The 21629-nt window shown below is 40.0% G+C and overlaps 2 protein-coding genes across 3 annotated transcripts in view; one reads left to right on the top strand and one right to left on the bottom strand.

Moving 5' to 3' along the window:
* LOC121628724 (NACHT, LRR and PYD domains-containing protein 12-like) overlaps positions 1–21629 on the top strand; it is a 2607341-nt gene that overhangs the window by 1514404 nt on the left and 1071308 nt on the right. The gene's annotated exons all lie outside the window — the stretch shown is intronic.
* The window catches only part of sugct (succinyl-CoA:glutarate-CoA transferase), a 106819-nt gene continuing 90314 nt past the window's right edge, over positions 5125–21629 (bottom strand). For both annotated transcript variants that reach the window (XM_041968059.1, XM_041968060.1), the window contains exons 13-14: positions 18631–18694; positions 5125–5659 (exon numbers count right to left, since the gene is read on the bottom strand). In XM_041968059.1, the coding sequence (XP_041823993.1) occupies positions 5496–5659; positions 18631–18694 (228 nt within the window). In that variant the 3' untranslated portion in view covers positions 5125–5495. The remainder of the gene's footprint in view (positions 5660–18630; positions 18695–21629) is intronic.

Raw genomic sequence — 21629 nt, 5'->3', positions numbered from 1 at the left:
AGCTTCACACAAAGCTCAAGAAGAGCAATGAACAAACATAAAACCACATATTCATCTGGTTTTTGTGTTTTAATATGAGGAAAGTTAAAGTTTTTTCATCACTCCACACAAATCAGAGCATGTTTATCTTGTCTTAAGGTCATGAGCTGTGAGTAGTTACTGAAAGAACAAGATCACGAAAACAAGCTGCTAAATTTTATTTCCTCTGCTGGGTGGCTGGGCTCTTGCTTAGAGATAGGGTGAGAAGGTCAGAGAAAATACTTGCATTTTTACCACAAAATCTCATGCTTTCCTGAGTTTTGAGTCTGTTACCACAGGATTCCACTTGGGGGCACACCTGAGTAACTGGACCACAGAAGAGTGGTTGATGTTAAGCTGAAGACAGAAACAGCGGCATCGCAAACAGATTCATTTAGTCTTCTCTTTATAAATTTATTTGACCATTTCTTTTTCCAAATTTAGGTAGTCTGTGTTTATTTTGTTTACCTTCGCATCTTTTGACTGGCATCTGCAGACTACTGAGGAAGACTGCAGATGCCAGCCACAACATGTCAACACCCATTTCTGCCTGGAAAAAAAAAATATATACCATCAAACACAGTGAAACCAGTATAATTTCTAAACAAACTGCAATAAATCTTTAGTGGGTTAACCACAGGCAAAAATTCTTTCCTTAAATGTTGAAGCCCTTAAACAATTACACCAGACAGTACTTAAAGAAAACAGAGCTTTATTTGGTATTCCAAAGTTCATTAAAAATGAGGAGGGATCCAACCAGGGAAAACCTTCCACACCCCAGGCCACTACAACCCCACACTAAAACTGTTGCCAAACCAGTCCACTTAAAACCACATCACCGTCTTCAGGAGGCACTGCAAAAAGACACATGCAACTTAAGGGAATTCATAAATCTGCCCTCCCACTTGGACTCAAAACCTCCCATAAACACTTCCCTCCCCAGATAAGTTAAAATCCTGCATGTCCATAAATTATACATTTAATCAAACAAGGAAGAATAGTTCACTTAACTTGCCTGGCCAGCATCTTTAGTCATACTAGTTTACATTAGATAAGCTGTAAAATGTCTGTGTAAATAACCTGCTCAACAGCAGATAGAGTAAGAGACGACACTGAACACAGAGCAGCATTTCTCTCTTACAAATCCACATTTCTCATTCAGGAGGTTGTGGAGACCAAAAACGTAGCTAAAAGACATCCCATGTCAGACTGGTTTCATCAGGTGGACACAAGCACACTCCTAAAAATGACACAGTGAATTAAAGCAGCTTTAAGGAAACAGAATCTATAAAGAAACCTGAGGAGCTTCACAATATCATCAATTCCTCTAAATGCAAAGTCAAGCTGCTGTTTCCTTCACATCCTATCTTCCCTCTTTACCTTTATTTTACTCTGCAAATCTAATTCCAACCTGTAACAACTTGCAACATAAATGCAAACTAGCGTACTTCACCTTATGCACTCTTGCACTTTCTTTACTTCTGCTGCTGGACCCGTATCATAACCACGAGTTATCAGAGCTCTGTTCAAGCCATGCCCTGTCCAGTGTGTTTGTCTTACCTTACTGCTGTCCTTGCACTTTGTGTAAACGTGTGGGAGTATGTGAATGAATGCGAGTGAGTGTGTGTGTGAAGGTGTGGGCATGTGTGTGTATGTGCACTGTGTGCGTGTGGCCCTTAGTATGTGTGTATGCGCTCTAACTTATTACATGATGTCTGTCTTGTCTACTGTGTTTTTACAGTTATGTGTAATACCAACTGCTCCCGGTGAAACGTTGCTTCGTCTCACTATGTACTATGTATATGGCTGAAACGACGATAAAGACTACTACTACTACTTAAAATTGTTCCCTCTTCATCATTCTCCAGGAATTCCCATGCCCCTAAGTTGCAGGTGGTGGAGTTGCCATCCCTCTATGTATGCAGACATGATTCTGGACTGTCACACATATTTCCTATGTGCATTAAATGTCACAAAAACTACTTCATACATGCAGCTGTTCAATGTTTGTCTTTATTCCAGAAATATTTTCTGAGTGTTTTATTTGCAATTATCAGTAGTGTTTTAACTACTGAAGCAAAAGACTGTGGAAGACGGAGCTATTTTAATATAAACAGTACAGATTACTTGCTGTAAACTGTTAGGGTTTGCACATGTGGAACTCATATCAGGCAGAAACATTCATTTACAACCAGACCATGTGGAGGATGTGGAGTTTATGGTTTGTACTGCTGCTCCCTTTTAATTCAGTTAACCACAATATCAGTATCATTTGAGTATTTATGAAGGTTTCATTCCTCGTTTAGCTTTAAAGGGTAATACGTGTAGGTACACTGGTGGGTTTACTTGAAAAGATAATCCCAGTTTTAAAGTAAAGTAAAAGTAAAGAAACTTTTTTGTTCCAACAGAGAAATTAGTTTGTAGCTAGGCATTTTTGAGGCAGAGGGGGGGGAAGAAAACTTAAATATATTTGTCCTGATGACAGGCATCTTCATCCGACCAGAAGGTAGTAATACAAATTCTGATTGGAGGGGATGATTATGACACTCCAAGATGGCCGAGGATGCTTCAGAATCATTCCAGAAACCTTACGAGATGCTTTGACCAGACTACTCAGTCTGTTTCTATCTGCTACTGTCAGGTTTCCATAGGAACAATACAAAACATTAAAACAGATTCAATAAAACTTAAAAAAAGAGCCATCATTGTTAGAGAATCATTCAAAGTTTTCATTCTCCTCAAGAACCAAAGTCACTGTTAGACTTTTTTTTAGAGGTAAAACTGACAAGTTCAAAACAAAGCACATTGCCAATCATAACCTCCAGATTTTATTAGTCTACCAACTCAATATCAGCACCTTTAATGCTGGTCAAAACAGGACATGAAGTGGACTTCCTGGAACTAAGAACATGTCCTCTGTCATATTGAAGGAAGGACTCAACACACCAAGACAGGAAGTCATCCAGCACAGGCCCACGATGTTGTTCATCCTCATAAAGAAGACTCACAATAACCGAGCCGTCAGCAAAGTTTAGGATCTATCTGTTTAAATCTTTGCTGCAGTTGTTAGTATAAAGAATATACAGCAACGGGGAGGGATAGCATCCTTAGGGAAAAGCAGTGGAAGAGTGCAGCCCTACGGAGAGGAAAACATTAACTCTCACACACTGGACTCAGTTAAAAAGTCCAAAATCCAGCCGACCAGATGAAGATCTAGTTTAAAAAGACTAATGAGTTTCTCTGCTATAAGATGAGGCTGAATAGTATTAAAAGCTGAGTAAAGGGCTACAGACATCAGTCTAGCATGAGTTCTTGATCATTAAAAAAATGTAAAAGTAATGATAGCATCCTCCACACCTCTACTAGACCTGCAGGCAACTTGTAATGGATCCAGCTGATCTTTCACCCGTGATAAAATTGAATTTTTAATGAGTTTTTGAAAAATCTTTATAAGAGAGACATTAATGCTACTGGCCTAAAACCATTCAATGGAGTGTTTCCATTCTTTTGGCACTCTGTGTTAGCAAGAGCCCGATAGCAGACATTATCAGGCCCAGGACTCTTCCTTTTTGGGGTTTTTCTTAAGTGTGTTTCCAGACTTTCAATGAGAAAATCAGGAAGAGCTCTAGTATTAATCTTTAGATAAGTGTGACTCAGAAAAGTCACAATTTTGAAATATTAGTTTTACTTTAAACAAAGCAAACAAACTGCTGTAATAGCTTCTTTAGCTCATGCAAGTTCTTAGACTGACGAACTTGTAATAAATTAGTCAGAGGTTGAGCTCCAAATCAGTATGCAGTAGATGGTGTCCACCAATACAACCCAAAACCAATACAGCCAGCACTGTCCACACTGCCCAGACCACCAGTATTGCCAATATTACCAATAAGAAAAGAAAGGCAACTTTATTTGTATAGCACATTTTGTGTACAAGACAATTCAGAGTGCTTCAGAGGAAACATTAAAAGCACTACAACGGGATGCAGAAGAAACATTAAAAAGCCCTGAGATGGACTGGTGACCTGTCCAGGGTGTACCCTGCCTTCCACCTGCTAGTTACTGGGATAGACTCCAGTTTCTCTGCAACCCTGAATTGGAATTAGCGGCACAGAAAATAAAGAAAGAAAGAAAAAGCTCAAATGAAATGAGAAAATGTAAGAAATAAAAGTTACAGTGTGAGGAATAAACAGTTTATATAAAAGGCAGCAAGTAGAAAAGTATTGGCAATACAACCAATACCACCCACAATACCGGTTCTGGTACCAATACAGCAATACTCCCCACAATGCCCATACACCAATATCCCCAGTACTGTGGCTGTTACCGCACACACTGACCATCCCACCAATACTGCCAGTACAGCCAACGTCACCCACAGAAAATATTGTCGTTATTAATAGTGAAACTAATTAAACCAGTGGTGGTTCTCGAGATCTACTATCCTACAACTTTTAGATATATCCCTTCTCCAACACACCTGAGTCAAACGGCTGAATTCCTTCATCTGCATGTCATTCAGCTCTGCAGAGGCCTGGCAACGAGCCATTTATTTTATTCAAATGTGTTGGAGAAGGGATGCGTCTAAAAACTGTAGGATAGGATATGAAATCTCTCAAACACACTTTTAAAGAAATCTGACAGCTGAATTTAAAGTAACTGTCTACATTTCTTTACAGTATTTACAGTAAATTCTACCTTCTGGATTGGAAAAACTTTTTTTACCCTGTCATGTGAACAGGATTTATAGTTCTCAGTGGCTTAAAAATACTGCGGATATACAACAAAAAAGACTTTAGTTAGTTCATTAAGGACACTAACAACACCGAAGTCATCAAACAAGGAATGAAGGCCTCATTATATGGATTCTCTCACCCATGAGGCAAGGTGACGCCTTGTGAAGTGTCGTTGCACTGCCAAGCTTTACTCAGTATGTTTTCATCGTGGTGCGTTCAAGAACTCTAATAAAACTGTGAAGCCTTGAAGCTCAGAAAACTAAACTCAGAGGACATGACCAGAAAATTAAATGTGGACATTGGAAAGAAATGACTGATATTTGTATATGAGGAAAATACTTTATTCACAATGTTACAGGCAACAATGGAGGAGATGGAGTGCTTTAAAATAGCTTGATTCAGGTGTTCTGAGGAAACATTAACATAAGAACTTCAGATCTTAACATGACTTGTCTTCCTTGTGATCCTGCATGTTACAGAGTGATTGAATCTTCCAGTTATGTTTAGTAGAACTTTAAAATGCAATAAATAAAGTTTCTTTTGGAGTTTTGAGGTGGAAAAACTTCAGAATACACACTGTTACATAAAAAATGAAGCACAAAGGTCGCAAAATGAATTTAAGGTAACCTGAAGATTAAATCTGCATTAAGTCTTCATTGGTCAGCTGATATGAAACCTGCATCTGATAATCAAGTCTGATTTTCTCATTGATCCATTCCGATAGATAGTTTGTTATTTTAGTTATCAGGACTCTTCATTCTGAGCCACCGCCTTCGATTCCAGCAGTGTCTTGATGAGGTCATCACTGTATGACAAAGTGTCTCGTAGCACCTGCACTGTATGCTGACCAATCACAGGAGGAGGAGTCGGCCCACTTGGAGAGAAGTTGCTGAAACGAACAGCTGGACCTAAAGATAAACAAACAAATGAACAGTCGGTTCTGTATGTTTTCTTATGTGATGTCTTCAGGTGGAAAATACTTTTCATTTTGGGACCTCACTTCCTCATTGAGCCAAAGAAAATCCTGTAAATCTAAATATGAAGACATGTTTTAAACTTTTGGTTAAGCAAACAGAAGCTACTATTAATTTAGATTAAGTCTTTAGCAAATGAACGTCAGTGAATGTCTTCTGAAGTCTTTGATACCAAACTGTGTGATAATGAAACATGAAGCAGGAAAGCCGCAGGGACTCATTAAAAGCACACAGAGAAGAAGAAGATGATGAAAGGACAGGGAGATGAAGATGTTTCTGATGACCTGATGACAAGTGTAACCCCCCCTCAACCTTATTATTCCTCACGAAACTGCTTTTCTTGTCATCGTTATCTTTATAATCTCCAACTCCCTTTCTCTGTTATTGTAGTACATTCCCTACAGCAGAAAAACACTATCGGGCTTACAGATGCAGAAATGCAACATTTAAAATATAAATCACCATTTTATGATCATTTAAACAAAAGAAAAAAAAGTGCCCTAATGTTTTACCTTAACTGCAAAAGAATCCAGGGGCTACATCTCAGACTCAGATGAACCAGTGTACAGGTTCAGTCTTTCTCTAACAGGAGAAAGACTCTTCTCTCTAAAAAGAACATACTGCCACAGCTTAGGTTCGTAAAGCTGCATCTGAACAAACCACAAGATGTCTGGAACAATGTCTTTTGGACAGACCAGACCAAAGAACAGTTGTCTGGTCAGAAATGTATAGTATCAGCACAAACAGCTCAAACCAACTGTCAAGCACGGTGGTGGAGGGTTAATGATCAGGACCTGGACACCTTGCAGTCACTGAGTAGAACATAAACATCGCTGGATACCAAAGTATTCTAGAGTCAAATATGACGTGGTCTGACAGCTAAAGCTTGATTGATACTGGCTCATGCAACAGGACAATGATTCTAAACACAGCAGCAGATCTACAACAGAACGACTGAAAAAGAAAAAAACAAGGTGTTGACAGGAGGAGCTTCTACAAGCTGCTGGATCATGATATGCTCACAGAAACCCTGGTCTGCTTCCACCAATAATATGGTTTATTCAGAGCAGTGCGAATGCACATTCAAACTCTGGTGCACACCAAAGAAGTGAACTCTGATCCACTTGAAAACCAAGACCCCCGGTTTACTTGCAAGTGAACCCCAGTGCGTTTCACTTGCAGAGTGAAAGCAAGCAGACCATCCAGTGAACCAAAGAGAGGAAGTGACATAAGATGTGTTGTAGTGCAACATGGTGGAAATCTCGCTGCTTCTCCAGCTGGTCATACTGGATACTGAACACTGCATTAGGTTTGAACACCACAGTAAAAACAGAAACCCCAACACTACATACATTTAGTTTTCCTTCACTGTTTACTTGCGTTAAAAGAAGCATTTTCAGTCCTGGCCAATCAGTGAGCCAGATTTCCTTCTCTCTTTTTCTCTCTCTTACAGCGGTTGTTTTGTGAAATATCGCCCCCTGGTGAGCAGCTGTTGTTACTGCATGACTCTTCAAGCAGTATGGTCTACTTGGCCTACATCCAGTGTGAAAGCAAATCATTCACTCATTCACTCATTCACTCATTCATTCATTCACTCATTCATTCATTCATTCACTCATTCATTCATTCATTCATTCTTTATTTGTATAGCGCCAATTCACAACAAAGTCATTTCAGGGCACTTTACAGACAAATCAATTCATGCCAGTCTATTGTGATTCAATCAGTATTCATACATTTTAATTCATAAAAAATAATAGCCTCGCTAAAGGTCGAACCAAATTAATTTATTTTTTTCTTAATTACCCACCCAGACTATCCTGGTGTGAATGCAGCCTTAGTTTTGGACCTGTTGGACTTTCATATGCGATTGGACTTTCTGAATTCTGACACCTGGTGAGTAACACATTAATACAGAAACATTCTGAGTTGAATGAGGATAATGATGGATCGTCCTTTTCACATGACATAAATGGTTAGATGTTAGATGTACATAGATATTAAAACTTCAGAGAAGAGTGAAGTGGGACCACTTTATATGACTGGATGCGATAAGTCTTCAGTGTTTCACACATTTCTTCTTTAAAAGGAAAAAGGCAGCTGAGATGAAGAGGAACATTTTCATGATGGAAACCAGCATCTTATGAACGTAAAATGTAAACAAATCACAACGAGGGGTGACGGTGAACATGAACAAAACTTCCCATGTTGTGGTACAAAGGGTGTCAGCGGGACCATCGTCTGGCGCAGAGTTTTAGAATAAACTCTGTACTGCAGTTCACAGCTGTTTTAAAGAAGTTTAATTTGTTCATTCAAGATTTTTTGTATTGTCAGACATAGAGGAGGAAACAAGCAAGTAGGATGCAAGGAAGAAAAGAAGGGAATGAGGAAGGAATACAGCAAACAAACACTGTATTTTGGGAACGGCAAAACAATCTGCTGCTTTAAACAAACCGCACTAATGAGCCGGACTCTCACAGTTTGTGTGTGTGTGTGCGCGTCTGAGGTCACACGTGCATGGTCACAAGTGTGTGTTTGTGTGCCGGCTTGTGTAGCTGCATGCTTGGCTGTGTGTGAGTGTTTTCAGGATGTAACAAAGCTATTTTCCTCTTCAATAACCTTCAACAAGTGTCAACCCAGTTTGTGTGTTTCTGTGTGTGTGTGTTTGATTGGGTGTCAGGGAAAATAATGTATGAATAACATTACGTAATTCATTTATTCCTCCATCGTTTTTCTTTTCTTTTCTGTTGTACTGCTTCAGCAGCGAACAGACAGAAAAAAAAGAATTAAAGAGGAGGATGAAAGAAAAGAAGTAAAGGATAAAAGGATGAAGGGAAGGTGCAACAATCAACCAGAGAAAGAAAGGAAGGAAGACGAGGTCATTATGAGCCAGTAGATACTATACTTTATTAATATTCTGAATATCAGGTTATTTTGATAAATTATCTACTTGTTGTTACCGGGTGGTTAAAGATTATTTACACATGTTTTTCTAAACAGGAAATTAATCAGGACAGATTAACACATAGTTTCAATTTGTGTTTAATATGTAGTTTTCTAGATATTAATACTTTAACCTCCATTCTACTTTATTTATATAGCACATTTTAAAACACATGTTTATCTAATGTGCTTTACATATAAAATATAACAGTTGAAACACAAAGACCAAAGACTTTGCATGCGCAACCACAGAATCAATCAATCTCTCCATGCAGAGGAGCAGCGAAGCTACTCCAAGCCCCTCCTGGAAACACTGAGCTTCTTACCCTATCTCTAAGGGAAAGCCTGGTCACCCTGCAGAGAAAACTCATTTCGGCCGCTTGTATTTGTGATCTCGTAATTTTGGTCACTGCCTACAGCTCGTGACTATGGTTGAGTGTAGGAATGTAGATCCATGGTAAATGGAGAGCTTTGCCTTTTGGCTCCTTCTTCACCACGACAGACCGATGCAGAGTACACATCACTGCAGACGCCGCACCAATCCACCTGTTGATCTCCCGCTACATCCTTTCTTCACTTGTGAAAAAGACCCCAAGATACTTGAACTCCTCCACTTGGGGCAGGACCTCATTCCCAACCTCACAACATGTTTGGGTCTGCCAGGTCTGACCAGCATCCTCCTCCACCATCTGAGCCAACTCACCACCAGGAGGTGATCAGCTGACAGGTCCGCCCTGCCAAGTACACATGTGGACACTCTTATGCCTTAACATGGTGTTCGTTATGGACAATCCATGATTAGCACAGAAGTCCAATGACAAGACACCCACACCAGGAGCAACTCCAGAATGGAAGAGGGTCCAGCCCCTCGAGAGGACAGTGGTTCCAGAGCCCAAGCCGTGCATCGAGGTGAGTCCAATTATATCTAGCCAGAACCGCTCAACCTCGCGCACCAGCTCAGGTCCCCGCCAGAGAGGTGACGTTCCATGTCCCTTGAGCTAGCTTCAGCAGCCGAGGAACAAACTCCCAGGGTCCCTGCCGCCTCCCAGTTCACACTGCACCCAAACCCTACAGCCCCTCCCTCAGGTGGTGAGCCCACAGGAGGGGAGCCCATATCACCCTTTCGGGCTGAGCCCAACCGGGCCCCATGGGCAAAGACATAGCCACCAGTTTCTTGCCTCCGCCTATTTATCAGTATAGATTGAGTTTACCCCGGATAGTTAGTTATAGGTTCTTCTGGAGAATAATTTTTCCTGTGTAGTTAGTTGAAAATTATTCTGGATAGTTAGATAGTAAGAGGATAACCGAGAAATTTAAATTCATGTTGTTCTGAACCATGAGTTACAGGTTAGTAAGTAAGTAAGTAAGTAAGTATGTAAGTGAGTTTATTTTGAGCACATACAGCACCACCAAATGTACAGTCATGAAAATTCCAAATGCAATAAAAGAAAAATGAAACAAAGATCATGCTCGGATCAAAATACATGTAGAATATTATTATATTTATTATTATTAGTAGTAGTAGTAGTAGTAGTAGTAGTAGTAGTAGTATAATTATTATTTTATTTATTTATTTATTTTTATTTAAACTTGTCCTGTCCAACATGGTAGCAGCAGAATGATAGTCTGGCTGCTGTATTGTGCCGAACTAAAGTTGCCAAAAGGAGCTTTATGTGTATGAGGCTCCTCTTAATAATCCCATTTTTTATTTCTTTATTTATTTAAATATATTGTATTATCTTGTTTATTTTATTTATTTGGAATTATTATGGAATTTATGTAATCTTGCTGGACCTAACCAGAGGGGACAGAACAAAAAGGACAGTAATGAAGAGAAGTAAAAAGTGGAGCAATGACCTAACCTGACCAACCTAACACCAGACAACCAGCTGCTACACCTGTATAGAAACACAACAGAGAATTCCCTACAGCTTTTACAGGTAAACTAAGCATTAGGTCATTAGGAGTTTAGACAATAAAAACAATAAGATGTATCACAATAACAACTAAAGTACCAAAGACACACACATAAAAAAAAAATAAATAAAACCCACTGGACAACTCAGTGACTGTGTCAGCATGCAGAATAAGAAGAGTCAGGAATGAGCAAAGATGAGCATGATTGTGCAAATCTGACCATGTCTCCACAGAGGTTAGAGGCAGACTAGAGCAGCACAGAGACCCGGGTGATCAGCAGCAGTCCCTGTCACATGGACTGTGTCCGAATGTCCACCCTACTCCCTAACCCCTCATTCACTACATAGGGCTGCACTATATAGCACACTACATAGTGACTCATTCTCTTCCAATCCAGACACAAAGCCTCCTATTATTTCCTTGCCGCAGACCACATGACTATCAGCCGTCACCATGGCAACCACAATGCTCGTCAAGATGTCATTCCAAATCCAATCCAAAGTTGTGTGTAAATATTTTTATTTTTATTCCTTATGTTGTATTTTATGTTGCTTATAGGTCATTTCACTCTGCTAGATTTTTTCACCTCCTTGGACTATGTTGAGCTTCTGTTCACAATGCATTGTGGTCTATGTTGACCCATCTAGTGACCATCGATTCTCATTACTTTTCAAGATGCATTGTGGGTAATTTTGCATGCACTAGTTTTTTCTCTCTGGACATTTGGACACTCCTAAAAAATGGCGTGACCCCTATATAGGATACTATGTAGGGAATAGGGTGCACATTCGGACACAGCCATGAACCCAATCCACCCCATCACAAAGACTACCCTGGACCCACCCCGAGGGTGGCAGAGGCCCCAGCCAGAGCCCTCCGTGGTCATGGGGCACAGGCCCTGGCGGGCCAAGATCGGCAGCTGTCAACCCCACCAGGCACCAGCCATCCAGGGCAGAGGGCCTGCACTATGCCCAGGCCCCCCTAGACAACAATCCAGCGTGCACCAGCACCCACTCCAATGTTCCAGCCACACATTCCAGGAACCAGGGTACCATCTACCACTCCCTCTACCACAACTACCACAGGGTGCAGCCAAGGTGTAGATTATTACAGATTGTTAGTTTCAGGTTATTCTGGAAGGTTAGTTTCAGATTAATCTGAATAGCTTCAATTTTTCCTGTGTTGTTGGTTACAAATTAGTAAGAGGTTAACCTGGGAAGTTATATACACTTCATTCTGGACTGAATATAACATGTTCATCATTTTGGATAATTAGTTTCAGGTTACCCAAAATTACCTAAATTTCTTTCTGGGTAGTTGAAGATTAGTTTGGGTAGTTACATACATGTTATTCTGGACTGTAAATTAAAGGCTAATCTGTACAGACGCTTTTTTTAAGGTTTGTTTTCTGAATATTGTATTGCAAGTTATCCTGGATAGTTAGGTTCAGGTAATGGTGGATAATTAGTTACACGTTATCCTGATAATTAAATGCAAGTTACCCCATATAGGTAATATTATGTTAATCTGAATAAGAAGTTTCAGGTTATTCTTGAAAATAAGCTCCAGTTTTTCCTGTATAGGGATTAGTTTGACATTATTCTAGACTGTCAATTCTTTTTTTCCTGAATCATTAGTTGGATCTCTGAATCATCACTGGTTCCATGTGAATAAAACACCTGAGCCAATAAATAATAAAATAAAATAAATATAAAATCATTCAAATCTACTATACAACAAAATTTTAATACATATATCCATATAAAACAAAACAAATCAAAACAAACAACCAAACAAAAAAAATTGTTATTGTGACACATCTTGTGCATCCAATCAGTAGGCTACTGTGGTTTAGTGAGGTCAGTGAGCTGGAGGAGCTATAGTAGTGGAGTAGCTCGTGTCTATCCTGGTAACCTGGATTTCCCCTGCACCAAGCCACAGAAGATTCATGTCTATTAAAAAAAAAAACAGAAGGGTTATATGTTGATAGTTACCTTAACTTTGGTTTTATTAAAGTACAGCTGAGGGACTCCACCAGAATGCTCTCTGGCAAGAAGCTAGCTAATAAAAGCTAAACTAGCATGGTTTCAGCATTGGGTGGGCGGAGGGGGTTCATGGCATTTTGGTAGTCGCATGAAGGGGTTCTCAAGGAAAATAGGTTGGGAAGCACTGTCCCAGACAAGTTTCAAATAAGTTCCAATTTTTCCTGGACAGACGGTCAAACATGGATAATTAGTTCCAGGTTAATGAGGATAGTTATTTACAGGTTAAACAGGTTATCCTTGATTGGAAGTTGCAAGTTTTCCTGGATAATTTGCAGCACGTTAAAATTCTGACTGTGTCTTTGTTTGGCTTCAACAGAAGGACAAACTTTTTTCCTCTTGTGTTGCAGTTTGTTTTTAATCAGTTCCTGCATCATGATTCACTCGCTCCGTTATTTTTTACTTATATAACGTCAGCTGCAGCCTCTATTAATGGACACACACTCCTGCTACTGTTTGTCCCAAGTTATTTTCTGGCTATAAAACGACACAAACACAAACAAAGGAATGCCTCAACAGGTCAGCCAATGAATGTTTTGAGCTGCACGTTTTTATGCTCAATTAACCTCTGAAGTACAGACAACACACACACTCATCCACAACACAAAAAACGTGCACAAACACACTGCACACACAAAGAAATGGTGTTGTTTACTAAACAGAGATGGACTGAACAGGAAAGTGCTGAGGAAAGAAAAGGATATTGTTAGGGTTGTGAATAGACCGACACACACATACACGTGCACACACTCATGCTCACATGCGCACACATGGATTCCTCTCTGAATGGTTTGCTGTGAGATGAAAGTCTGTTTCCACAGAGCTCAGCTTCCTTTAAGAGACAAAAAGTGTGTCCAACCTAAAGTATGACATTTTAAGGAGAGGACATGGTTTAAGTTTGGGTCTCCAAGAAGGGAATGAAAGTGGGGATGTGTTGAAGGGATGGAAACATGATTCTGAATGTGTGTGACCACAGAAAGATGCTGTGTTGGATGGAAACCATCCGTCCCTGCTGTCAGTCACTGTCGCGCTCTCTTTCTTTCTCTCTGATGGAAACCAGAAGCGCTGGATCTTGTTGCTCCAGCTCTGCTTCCAGTTTAGATGGTGCTGGACCCCTGCCTCACCAACAGAAAACCAGTTTGGGTTTGACTGTGCACCAGTTCTGTTTGGAGTGACACAACCAATCACCCTGCAGCAAACCAAGCCGTGCATACTTGCCGTCACTGGTTTAGTATGTGGGCTGTTGTTTAGGCGATGTGAGGCAGGACGTCAGGTTCTGTACCAGCAGTACCAGTCAAACAACAAAATATGTAAACTCACATGGCTGAACACATGATCAATCAACTGCATGTCCATAAATCTGACTTAAAAGGTTAATGACAACAGCTGAAGACCTCTGTCCATGTTTCTCATATCTGACTAGGACCACTGTTTCTGTTCTTGTCTTCCATTCCTTCAAGTTTAAATTCAAGTTAGTGACCTTTGCTCTGTTTTCACAGCCATGTGGAACATAGCTTTTGGGTTCAAAGCCACCTGGATTGGTTCTAACTTTGGTTCTGGCTCCGAAACAGAACTGGAAACACTTTACTGGAAAAAAGAGCTAAGTTTAGAACATTTAATATTCAGGGTCATGTTATTTCTTTACTGTTTAATGTTGATGTGGTGGACAGATTTCTTATTTCTTATTTCTACGTTCTCCTCAATAATTATGGTGAAAGATTAAATACAGTACTGAACTAAAATCCTGATCCAGTCCCAATTTCTGTCCATATTTCCAGGAAAGCAGGAAATGGTATTTTATCAAAACATGATCAAATATCAATCAAGTATAAAAGGATGAAACAGAGTTTGTCTAATTTTTTAAGGAGCTTGAAAGTGAATGTTTGGTCTGAACCCTCTTTAACATAATTTCTGTCATTTCCATAAGTAGTTTTCAAGAATAGTTCTCAAGGCTTTTTTAAGTTTTTCCAAAGCTCTTCTTTAGATGTTTCTGCCTTTTGTTTTGTAGATGATCCCAGACTGCTTCAGCAGTGTTGATGCCCAGGTTCGGGGGAGGATCAATCCTCCATCAGACCTGTTATGTCATGTGACATACCTCAGCCTTTTCTTCCTGTTCCCGTTCCTTAAAAATGGCTTAAAAATGGTATGGAGACCATTTCTGTTGAGGCTTCGGCCAACAGCTGGATCATCTGAAGGTCCAGATGCATCTCAACAGCTTCTTCCTGGAAGCTTTAGGACTGCTGAACTCTGATGGGTCCCAGCAATTACCCTGCCACCACTACCACCGAAGTGCTATAAATAAGTGGGATCAAACATGTGTAATACGCTTTTTTGCCTTTAATATCTACGTATTCTTATTTATACTCTTATTGTAATCTTATTGTATCATATGCTTTTGTACTTGTCTGCATATCTGCACCTCAGTACAGAATTTCAAACCGCTTCATGTGAAAATATGTGGCATGACAATAAAGTTCTTGGATCTTGAATCTCTGAAGTCCTGGTTCAGGTCTTTGCTAATTTGTTCTTATTTCTTCAGGACATCACTTTCAGATCCTAATCTGCTGTAGATAGGTTTTTAGTCCTGACTCTTCTTAGTTTGTCCTCTGCTTGTCTAGTTTCTGCAGACCATGTTCAGATGTTACGTTTTCAGCTAACAGCTGTTTGGGAATCACCGTGTTGCTGCTAAAATCTTTTCCTGTTTTTCTGAGATGAAACTAAAAAAAATGGGGCATATGATGTGTCTTTGTGGCAGGCTGCTGGTAACAAAGAGGCTAAAGAGCCCAGTCTGGGAAAAATGCCTGTAGAAAAACAGAATGTCCTGGCATAAAATTACCGGGCCATTTTAAAGTTAACTGTATGAAGACATCCAAAAACGGAAAACTCTGTACTTCCACAGTAAATGCATTGCATGTTCCATTTGTGGACACCACACTGAAATAAAGTAAATGTTTAACCAAATTTAATGATTTTCTTCGATAACGATAATGGTAACGAGCGATTGCTTTAAATTTATCTAGGATGAATTATTAAATTCATCTCCGCATCATTTCTCCTTCCAGTAAAACATAGACTAGAGCTAGTGATGTTGGTGGGTGTCTGCCTGTACTATCCATGGAACCAACTATAACAACCAGACCTAAACATCCCAACATTGTCTAAAAGTAAGCACAACACAGGTGTGTGTTTAGGAAACTAAAACTATGTCAAATTTGGGAGTAGAAACTAATCTTAGATGACTCCAGAACACAAGATCCCACATACATTTTGCTTTAAGAAGAATTCTTGTTCCCAAGATACAATGTGGGAATTAAAAAAATACAAGTAGGACTACTCCGAAAAATTACAACGGAAAATTCTTTCTGGTTTTTATGGCCTTTTCCTTCCTCTCTGTTCCACTGAAAGCAGAAGTGTTGTGAAAGCAAAGCGGAGAGGCTATGCCGAGCTTTCCGCCTGGCACCCTGTCCCACCCAGAGTGTTCTGAGCAGGACGTCTCTGTGCCTGGATTATCCAGGATTGCATCATTGCGCTATAGCTGGTGCACTTATGGGCCTTTAAAGAGACCAATAAATCAGCCAGTCTGCCCGGGTCTCACGAGCTTTATAGTCACGTCTTTGTAATAGGAATGTGTAGTGTCGTACAAAATGGTGACTTTCCACCTCCAAGATGAACCATCGTCCATGGGGTCAAATATCAAATGAGACCCACTTTCACCTGACGGCTTTGTGTCTGTGCTGCTGGTTATGACGTAATGTTGATGTTTGGAAGTATAATGCGATCCAAAGTCTGCACTGTGTTATTTGTAAAATCGATCAGATCCACTTTGATTTTCAACACCTGACTTCCTGCCTGGATGATCCACTCTGCTCTAGATTGAAGAGGTTTCCAAGCATCAAAAACAGAACAGCTGCGTATTTTTCAGGAAGCAAAACATCACAAAGCTTCACGGACGTTTCTGAAAAGCTGCATGGCGCGACTGGTGGGACACTGGTTGACTAGAGTTGCTGCAGAACAGAACAACGCCTCGACGAAGCCTCCGCTTTCAGTGGAGTTAGAGAGCATTTAATATGTGATGACACACACTGGCTCAGAGTTCAGAGGCTTAAAAAACAAGAAAACCTGCAAAATATTCAGGAAACAAGGACTGGACTGAAAACGAGTGAAAAAGCAGAAAATATGCAAATAAAAACTCTGCAAGACCTTCAGAAAACTGGAGAACTATCAATCAAGACCCCTTAAGAAGATTACAACAAAGCCAGGCGGCTGGGAAGAAAATGTAAAGAACGGATGATGGTATCAGGACTTTGGTTCAGCTGTAAGATCTTGTTTCAGGATAATAACCTCTGAGCAGAGTTTTGGTGTCTGACAAACCCTCAGAGGTTAAGTGTCAGATTTTCTCTCCTTTTTTCTATTTTCTGTGAGAAAATGAAAAACAGACAGCAAACAGAAGAAAGAAAGAAAAGCTGTCTGACTTGTTTTGGCTGCTTCCTGGATTTTCCAGTTACTGGCTCTCTGGTGTGAAAACTATGTCAGGTATTATTTTATATCTAACTGTAGAGTCACCACAACTGCAGCCAAACATCTGGTGTGTAATACTACCTGTATTCCTTCAGGGAGCAGCTCTGATTTACATTTTCTGGAAAAATCTGCTCAATTATGACACGTTCATTAGTTTGCTACTGAACATGAACAGGATTTCATGACTGGAAGAGATCATGATGTTGCAACGATTTTTAACATCTTAGTTAACTAGCGAGCATCAAGCATCTCCCAGCTGAACCAGTCCCCAGGCGTTTATGTTGAGGTTGGTTTTATGCTGTTTTGCACATGTTCGGATGGACGGGCTCTGCCCCAAACACACACCTACCTGCCTCTGCTGGTTATGGATGTCTTCCTGCTGGGTTAAACACACACACACGCATCAGAAGACAGATTACACTGTAAACACACAGCGGTGGATAAACAGCTTCCTCTTGGTGAGAAACAATGAGATCCATCAAACCGAGCGAGCAGGACGTCCCTGTGGACGAGTGTGTGTTTCTGCTGAGCAGGATCTTGTGGTTTTAATGGGAAATATTTGTTTGTGGGTAAATTCACAAAAGGAGGGTCCCAGTGGAGTCTGTGTGTCTGAGAGCACAAACACGGCAAACAACATGGCCTCCTGGAAAATGTCATCCAATAGCCTGCTGTCACAGACTGAGGTGAAGGGTTAGAGGGAGGACAGTGTGTGTCTGAGTATTTATATGTATTTCCCTACCTTCAAGTTTGTCTAATCTTGCTTGGTGACCCTTAGTCACCAACACCAACATTAGTTCTGCTGCTATAGGCCAGGACTGCTGGGAGATGTCCCATGATGCACTGAGCTCCTCTGTTTACTCTCCATGTATTAATATATGAGACATTTTATTGTCATTAAGGTGTGTTTCTCTTCTTCTTCAACAGCAGGTATTTTTGGCTTAGACTTCTGGTGCTTGTTGACCACTCTGTCCTGCCCTCTCCACCCCCCAGATGGTCGTCCTTCTGGTCCTGATGGAGTTTTTCCTCTCCACCTCATCCGTGTTCAGGATGGAAGATTGAATCAAGTAGAAGATTTGATCATTGATCATCAGGTCATTATTTTTTATAAACTGGACTAATGTGACCCTGTGCTTGCTGCTCTTCACTGGCTTTCTGTTGGATTGGCTCCATCTTATTTGTCATAGTTGCTGCACCAGCATGCTCCAGTTAGAGCTCTGAGGTCTTCTACCCGATTCCCGTTGGTTCCAAAAGCCAGGCTAAAATCCAGGCTGACGGAGAGTTTCTGGTGGCTGCTTCTACATTGCGGAGCAATCTTCCCCTTCACAGTTGAGCTGGGCATTTATTTTAAATTAGTTTTTATATTTTATCATGTTTTATCATGTAATGTTTAATTGTACAACATTTTGGGCTACTGGGTGGTTTTTAGGGGTTTTAGGGTCGGGGTGATGGGTGATGGGCCGGGGATGAATGTGTGTTGGTACTGACCAGGTACAGCAACGCGTCCTGCTGTTGGATGGTTCATCTCCTGAATGAGGCCGTTGTGTTTCACCTGTAAACAAACACACACAACACTGACTTACTAAATGTTTTTGGGAGTTTCCTCTGGCTGATTAACACTCGTGTTGATCGAGATGATTTGTGTTAAAATTGTGAGGAACGGCGTTGGCTTGACTGAACGATGTTCTCAGTGCTTATTTTTATCCAATAACCAGGTTCCTAACTTATGCTGATTTTTCAGGTACATGTATTTTACTTTTGTACTTGTATTTCTAGTAACTTCTAGTTATGTGTTAAGAACGAGTTACTGCACCTGAAACTTTATTTATAATCTGCTTTGAAAAGTGCAAAATAACATTAAAATAAAAACAATGAAAATAAGTAGCATATGAAGTACATAAAAATCTGCAATACAGTTAAATAAAAAAAAAAAAAGTAAAATCAAATAAAACTGGATCAATGTTTTAACATGTCATACTGTGCCAAAAGCCAATATGAACAAATGGGTTTTAAAAAGCGAGTTAAACTTAAATCAGTCTGTAACTCCATCAAGACTTGATGACCTAAGAACATTAACGGGAAAGAAGACTTTAATGTAAAGACTCGTCTACATTAAGAACAATAATTAGAATTCCCAAAACTGATCCCATCAACACCACAAATGTAATGAGATGTAAAAATCTTGTGAAAGTGATGTTTATTTGCTGGTTTAATGCAGGGCTGCTCAGTTCAGTCCTACAAGGGCCGCAGTCCTGCAGGTTTTCAATGTGTCCCTGCTCCAACGCACCTGACACCTTCATATCTTTATATATATTCTGTAAAAATGTAACAAATAATTCCTCTACCCTCAGCCTGCTTTAAACCTGAATTTCCAAACACATTAAGTTACAAAGTAACGATAATCAGTATCACTGATACTGGCTTTAATTTTACTTGGTATCGGATCTGAAAGAACATTAGTCGTTTTATTCATCACTACTCTCTAATATCACCATTTACATGCTATGGCAACGAGTCAAAATGATCACATATAGATTCTTTCAAAATGATTACAACTACAAGGATGACTATGTACTTCATTACAATAGTTTATCACCTTGTTTGCAGTTACATCTTTTAATAGACGTATTTTCCTTCAAGCTTTCATTAAGTTGATGAATTTAACTTTATTAAATGGATTTATTGTCCCTGAATAGAATTGGTTGAATTACAAACTTGTCAGGATAGCTGAACTCAGAGGTTAACTTTAGTAGTTCTGATTTGCATCCAGGGATTTTTTTTTTTTTTTTTTTTTTGTTCAGTATTGGTGGAATTTCTCCTCCTAAGTGAAAATTTGTTTTGGGCATACTCAGTTGTAGGACGAACTGGCCAGAACATAAGACCACCGTGATTATAAGATGTATTCACTCGTCATAAATTTACTTCCTCTGCAGCAGAAAAACTCTTCACGGAGGCGTTGGGAAACTCCTGCAGGTTAATCTGAACCAACTTTCACTGCTGAATGAGAGAAGAGAAGATGTGTTAATGTTCCTGCTCTCCCCACTCAAAGCGAATGCCCAGAATAATATCAGACAACGCTCACTTTTCCAAACAACGCGAGAGAGATCATATCCTCCAGCAAAGCCAAAACTGTATTTCACAAGTGAAACTGATTAATAGTCTCTTTCTCTGCCAATGCTCCGACTTTCCTCCAAGTTACACAAAATTCAGCGTGGTGGTTTTTCTGTGATGCTGCAGACAAACAGCAACCACACATCTCCAGGAAATCTCTTGTTTTCCTTTGTGAAGGAACAAGCTATTTATTTGATGGAATATTTGCATTAAAATCTCATGTTGCTGCACAGCTGCTCTGGGTGTAATAAATAAAAATCTAGTTGCTTGGTTGGGCTTGTAGCTCGCTGGGTTGAGCTTCAACTAAATGATGAATCTTTCCTGCAGCAGCATTTCTTATCTGGGTGCTTTGCTGAATTGCTGCTCACTTCCTGCATGTTGACTGGTGGGAAAACAACAGAACAAATGTCCAAATTACTGCTTTTCATGTTAACATCGTTTTTGCTTGTTCTAGTTGTTACTGCAGGGCTCCTCGTTCATTTTAATGAAATGATGTGGAGAAAAGTGTCTTGTGAAACTTTATACAAGCATTTTACAAACATATGGGAGGCAGGAAAAGAATTAGTTGGTTGATTCTTGCAGCGTATCATGTTTCTTTCTTCGTGTTAGCCAAAGACTGAGCGCCAAATATCAAAATAACTTAAAGATCATGTTCTTTAGGGGTAATAAGCAGAAATTCATCATTTCTACATTGAAGGAATTATGTGAAGAACTAGAAGTGTAGTTTCATCTGGAGTACATCATCTGGAGACGTCACACACCAAAATGTTGATCTCAAGCCCTGTGTTTACCAGCCGGTCCGGCCGCATGTTCATGGACGTTCATGTGAATCACTGGTTCTCCTCTCGAAGTCCTCGACCCTCCCTCCCTATAAAAGGCTGGAACAAACGAGCAATAGCAGCTCATAGGAATGAAACATTTATCAGAGGACGACCAGCCTCCGACATTACCTCTAAAAAAAAACTACAGTCATTGTCAAAGAAGTTATCGGATAAAGAAAGGAACAGAACCTGGATTAACACTGACCTTGTATTTTCTAAGTGGAGAGCACCATGAGAGCTAAAGAGGCTACAGTTTGACTCTGAGCTGGCTCTTCTTCTCCTGGACAGTAACAACATAAACATTATTGGTTATGTTCCACAAAATGGGGATGTTGCTGTGCTCAGTGTGTTTGCACTTTTCGTTTGTGGACAAGGCGAGCGGTGGGAAGAGGTAGAGGGAGGTGTGGCTCATTACACACTTTGTTTTGGTTTTTGCTCCTTTAAGTTATTGTGATATTTGGTGATTATATGCACATATAGATTAAATATACAGACACACAACTTGCAAATAGACTGAGAGGTAAATTTTCTCACAACTGCACCAGGAACTTATTT

The sequence above is a fragment of the Melanotaenia boesemani genome, chromosome 18 (genome assembly GCF_017639745.1).
Source record: "Melanotaenia boesemani isolate fMelBoe1 chromosome 18, fMelBoe1.pri, whole genome shotgun sequence".
Classification (NCBI taxonomy): Eukaryota; Metazoa; Chordata; class Actinopteri; order Atheriniformes; family Melanotaeniidae; genus Melanotaenia; species Melanotaenia boesemani.
This window is presented reverse-complemented; position numbering and strand designations above follow the sequence as displayed.